This window comes from Aedes aegypti, chromosome 3 (assembly GCF_002204515.2).
Source record: "Aedes aegypti strain LVP_AGWG chromosome 3, AaegL5.0 Primary Assembly, whole genome shotgun sequence".
NCBI lineage: Eukaryota > Metazoa > Arthropoda > Insecta > Diptera > Culicidae > Aedes > Aedes aegypti.
Genome location: NC_035109.1, coordinates 291,485,297 through 291,491,296, shown reverse-complemented (window position 1 = coordinate 291,491,296; position 6,000 = coordinate 291,485,297). Strand labels below are relative to the sequence as shown.

Here is a 6,000-nt window from a genome sequence, read left to right as displayed (position 1 = left end):
GGAAGAGGACCTGACGAACTTAAACGTTCGGGGCAACTGGAGAAGTTTCGCCCAAAACCGACGAAGATGGAGCTCTACAATACGCCCGGCAATGGCATGACGCTACGCTGTATCCATCAAGGTATCAAGGTAGGTACTAAGAATTTTACTAGTTATGATGATTCATAAGTCTTGCGACATCAGTTAAGTTTAGAGCGTCTATCTATCCACAGTGTCCCCATATTATCTTAAGGATTTCGGATATATCTAATATTGAAAACAAAATTCTATCTATACATCATATTCTCCGTTTGTGTATTGGCTTTTGTTAAATTGTTAAAATGCGTTGTTAAACACTGGATTTCCATAACTAACGTTATTTCACAAGTGTGTATCCTACTATTGGGGTCCCTACAAACAATTCATGTATTACTTCGCTTCCCAAATTAATCGTTCACATTGTAATTCGTAACTCGAGAAAAATCAAGCGTAACTTCTTCATCGACCTTTCGCTTACTCACAGTATAACTGTCGTTTTGATCGTTTTTTTTGTTCAATCGTTCAACTTTGCGCCGCCTACATAAATACCTAATTATAAATAATTTTATAGAAGGAAAGCAATTCCCAAGCAATTTATTAGAATTGCTTTTTGTTTCCTTTTTGTTAGAGTATGGGAAGTTTGCGGCAAACTTTATGTTACTATCTGCAGTACAGAAAACTAAACTGTGTGCTATTTTGTCTTAATTGAAGTGACTAAAGCAAATTGCGGTGCTTTTGGGTGTTTTAAGAAATAGTGTTACAGTGAGATACAGTGACAAGCGTATTGAGATGCTAATCAACTTGGTTGTTGTAAACCGATTTTCTATTAACATGATCAGCTTGGAACAACTTGTAAGTTTGACTTATGATTTTGGTGGAGAATTTTGATACTTTTTGACTCAGTGTTGAACAAGTCAAGCATGCGTTAGAATAAAGGCATAAGTAACATGATTGATTTATCTTCATCGATCCTCTCTTCCATGAATAAAGGTGACAAGATACAAGTTAGGTATCATTTGACATAGCGTTCTATGGTGAAACTTTTTTATCAAACTTGCATCTTGTCACTTCTATTGACGGAAGAGAAATCGATCGTGTTACTAACTCCCTTATTCTGGCACACGCTTGAACACTTATCAAAGCAGTGATTTTTTTTTCAAGCATGCTCAAGTTAGTATACATCTCAACACGAATTTCACTGTATGAAACAAAGTTACAAACGTAATGTAATCCTCAGGTTCCTGTCCATAAACACATAGTTGACGTAACTCTGGTGATAATTTCAGTATATAGTTCTATGTAAAAAAAAAACAGATTTGTTGTATTTCCACATATTTCTACATTCAGTAGTTGTCACCTTCACTAGATATTTGCCTTAGTTAAACTAACGAAAATATGGCCAAAACTACTTGTGCTGCTTACGTCAACTATGCGATCATGGGCATCATTGCGTTTGAAATTTATAGCCTATCATAAATAAGGCCAAAATGGTGATTGGTTTAAGGCTTTCATTTGTATGCTTGCAGATTCAGTCTTTGTTAATCATTGTGTGTATGTGCTGTTTTTCCATTTTAAATTGGTTTGTGTTAGAAAGATATAATCCAGATTGTTCAGATGGTAACTCAAAAGAACTAAATATAAAAAGTGAGTTTTCAACAGTTACAATTATGTATTAAAAATACAAAACAGGATTATCATTGTTAATCGGGGGGAAAATTATGTATGCCACTAGAATTTTAATTTAGCTCTCTCACGATCCTAACAATGCCATCTGCTCAAATCAACGAACAAATAATAGAAGGTGCGCTTTCGATTAACTTAAAGAACTTATAAAACAAAAAAAGAAACTCTTTAGTCTATCATTATCCTCCGGATGCCACACTCCATGCAGAATTTGGCCGTATCGATCATAAAGCGGGAGCCACACTCGTGGCAGAATTTGGACATTTGCTGCTGGGTGGTGGTGGCGGACTTGGTGGCGACATGCAGTTCCGCCTTTTGCGTTTTAAGCGCGGTGGTGGCCATTATCGGTGGCAGGGAGGATTCGGATCCACTCGAGTTGTCGAACGTATCCGGTTGACTAGCGGCGTTGCTGGACGACGACTTGTTGCCACCTCGGTGATGGCCGTACGCCCGGCGGATCGTGTGATGTTGTTGTTGCTGCTCCGGAGGAGACTGTCGGGACAAGCTGCTGGACGATAGTTTTTTTTTGTTCGAAACGAGTTGGGGTTAGTTAGGGCAGTGATGGCGGTCAATAAGACTAATTAGAGGCATTAGAGAATTATTGGAGCGGAATGTTTGGTGGATTACGTGAGATCGTGCCTGAAGAATGATGTATTTCAGGACAGTTGACACGGATGGTTTGTCTTCTAACGGTTGATCACAAATCAGAATAATATTAAAAATTTTACGATTCAAATATGACATTAGGCGTTTTTTGGGGTTTCTAGACCTCCACTCCCTCCTCTGTTACGCTTTTTCCAATACCTAGCACATGCAATGTCTCACCTGCTTAGATACCCTTCCTCCCCCATGTTCAGAACCGCAATCAAGGAATCTTTTCGGATGTAAGGAAGCAACAGAAATTGGTACTACTACCAAACGCGGGGAAACCATCAGGTGACCCGTCGGTGTATAGACCTTTCTGTCGACTAGATACGATGGGTAAGTTGTTGCAGAGGTTGCTTCTCAACAGACTAATAACGTATACTTAAGGTGCGGCCTGGCGCGGTAAATGACTGGGCATGGCGTACCATTGGTACCTCGCGTACCTGCAGGAATACAATAAACCCCTTTGTGCGGTCCTTAGCCTCTTGCCCAGCAACTCCTATCCCTACCTCCTCGTGGTACTGGCCGGGGTACGAGTAACCTTGGGGAAGATCGGGTAACCAACCCCCGGTGGGAACTTTGGTCGTATGCTGACAGGAAAGGGGGGGGTTTGCTTTTGCTTTTGCCTTTGCAAACCTGGAGCGTCTGTACTCCATGTTAGGAGCGGCTCACAACAGCGTCTGTTCCCCATGTCAGGGGTGGCTGATCATCATCCGAGTGCCAGAGAAGGACTCTAAGCTAAACTGCGCACTATGGCCCTCCGAACATTTAGGGGGAATGGTCCTCCGGGAATCTAGGGGGCTGGTGTCAGGCCCTGCAAGCCAACCGTAAAAACACATCAGCACAGGAACGTCAACGAGAGAATACGGACCGGAACAATCGGCAAAGACCACAGCGACGAAAAAGGACTAGCGATTGGAAACTCGGTACGTGGAACTGCAAATCTCTCAACTTCATTGGAAGTACTCGCATACTCTCCGATGTAGTGAAGACCCGCGGTTTCGACATCGTAGCACTGCAGGAAGTGTGCTGGACAGGAGCATTGGTGCGAACGTTTAGAGGTAATCATACCATCTACCAGAGCTGCGGCAACACACGCGAGCTGGGAACAGCTTTCATAGTGATGGGTGAGAGGCAAAGGCGCGTGATCGGGTGGTGGCCGATCAATGAACGAATGTGCAAGTTAAGAATCAAAGGCCGATTCTTTAACTTAAGCATAATCAACGTGCATAGCCCACACTCCGGAAGCATTGATGATGACAAGGACGCATTTTACGCGCAGCTCGAATGCGAATACGACCGCTGCCCAAGCCACGACGTCAAGATCATCATAGGAGATTTGAACGCTCAGGTTGGCCAGGAGGAGGAGTTCAGACCGACGATTGGAAAGTTCAGCGCCCACCGGCTGACGAACGAAAGCGGCCTACGACTAATTGATTTTGCCGCCTCCAAGAATATGGCCATTCGTAGCACCTATTTCCAGCACAGCCTCCTGTATCGGTACACCTGGAGATCATCTCAGCAGACAGAATCGCAAATCGACCACGTTTTGATCGATGGACGGCACTTCTCCGACATAACCGACGTCAGAACCTATCGTGGCGCTAACATTGACACCGACCACTACCTGGTGTTGGTGAAACTGCGCCCAAAACTATCCGTCATCAATGATGTACGGTACCGACGCCCGCCCCGGTACAATCTCGAGCGGCTGAAACAACCGGATGTCGCCAATGCGTACGCGCAGCATCTTGAGGCAGCGTTGCCGGATGAGGGCGAGCTCGATAGGGCCCCCCTTGAGGACTGCTGGAGGACAGTCAAAGCAGCTATTGGAGCTGCAATGCTCCAGCATGGTACGCGGCAAAACGTGGAACGATACAGACTAAAGCGGAAACAGCAAACCCGCCTATTCCGGGACAAAAAGCGCCGCCTGGAAGAGGTGGAATGCCAAGAGATGGAGTTGCTGTACCATTCTCAAGAAACGCGGAAGTTCTATCAGAAGCTCAACACATCCCACAAAGGCTTCGTGCCGCGAGCTGAGATGTGCCGGGATAAGGATGGGAGCATCTTGACGGACGGACGCGAGGTGATCGAAAGGTGGAAGCAGCACTACGATAAACACCTGAATGGCGCAGAGAACACAGGCGCAGAAGGTCAGGACAACGAAGGCGATGGCTACGTCAGCACAGCGGACAGCGGAAACCAACCAGCTCCCACAATGGGGGAAGTTAAGGATGCCATTCAACAGCTCAAGAACAACAAGGCCGCTGGCAAGGATAGTATCGGAGCCGAACTCATCAAGATGGGCCCGGACAGGTTGGCCGCTTGTCTGCATCGGCTGATAGTCAGAATCTGGGAAACGGAACAACTACCGGAGGAGTGGAAGCAAGGCGTTATATACCCTATCTACAAAAAGGGCGACAAACTGGAGTGTGAAAATTATCGTGCAATCACCATCCTAAACGCCGCCTACAAAGTGCTATCCCAGATTCTCTTCCGCCGTCTATTACCTATAGCGAACGAGTTCGTGGGAAGTTATCAAGCAGGTTTCTTCGACGGCGGCATACGATAGTATCGACCGTGTAGAGCTATGGAAAATCATGGACGAGAACAGCTTTCCCGGGAAGCTCACAAGATTGATTAGAGCAACGATGAACGGTGTGCAAAAATGCGTGAAGATCTCGGGCGAACACTCCAGTTCGTTCGAGTCTCGGCGGGGACTACGACAGGGCGATGGACTTTCGTGCCTGTTGTTCAATATTGCGCTTGAAGGTGTTATGCGGAGAGCCGGACATAACAGTCGAGGCACGATTTTCACGAGATCCGGACAATTTGTTTGCTTCGCGGACGACATGGATATTATTGGGAGAAAATTTGAAACGGTGGCAGATTTGTTCACCCGCCTAAAACTTGAAGCAACGAGAGTTGGGCTAATGGTGAATGCGTCGAAAACAAAGTACATGCTGGTTGGCGGAACTGAGCGCGACAGGACCCGCCTAGGAAGCAGTGTTACGATAGACGGAGATACCTTCGAGGTGGTGGATGAGTTGACGGCTGACAACAATGTTAGTCAGGAAATACGAAGGCGCATCATCAGCGGAAGTCGTACCTGCTATGGGCTCCAGAAGAAACTGCGGTCAAGAAAGATTCACCCTCGCACCAAATGTACGATGTACAAAACGCTCATAAGACCGGTAGTCCTCTACGGGCATGAGACGTGGACTATGCTCGAGGAGGACTTGCATGCTCTTGGGGTTTTCGAACGCCGAGTGCTAAGGACGATCTTCGGCGGCGTACAGAAGAACGGCGTGTGGCGGCGAAGGATGAACCACGAGCTCGCTCAACTCTACGGCGAACCCAGTATCGTGAAGGTAGCTAAAGCTGGAAGGATACGCTGGGCAGGGCATGTTGCAAGAATGCCGGACAGCAACCCTGTAAAGATGGTGTTCGCTACGAATCCGGTCGAAACAAGAAGGCGTGGGGCGCAGCGAGCTAGGTGGATTCACCAGGTGCACCAGGACCTGGAGAGCGTGGGTCACAGTCGAGGATGGAGAGAAGCGGCCATGAACCGAGTGAATTGGCGAATTATTGTTGGCGAGGCTTTATCAAGATAATGTATGGCATAAAAACTAAATAATAACATATTTTGCCATT

The 6,000-nt window shown here is 46.2% G+C and overlaps 1 protein-coding gene across 14 annotated transcripts in view; it reads right to left on the bottom strand.

Annotated features, from left to right (window-relative positions):
* Positions 1–271: 271 nt before the first annotated feature.
* LOC5578976 (putative uncharacterized protein DDB_G0277255) overlaps positions 272–6,000 on the bottom strand; it is a 296,522-nt gene continuing 290,793 nt past the window's right edge. For 12 of the 14 annotated variants that reach the window (XM_021848810.1, XM_021848811.1, XM_021848808.1 and 9 more), the window contains one exon: positions 272–2,209. In XM_021848810.1, coding sequence (XP_021704502.1) covers positions 1,870–2,209 — 340 coding nt within the window. In that variant the 3' untranslated portion in view covers positions 272–1,869. The remainder of the gene's footprint in view (positions 2,210–6,000) is intronic. The other 2 variants (XM_021848807.1, XM_021848817.1) reach the window with 1 other exon arrangement.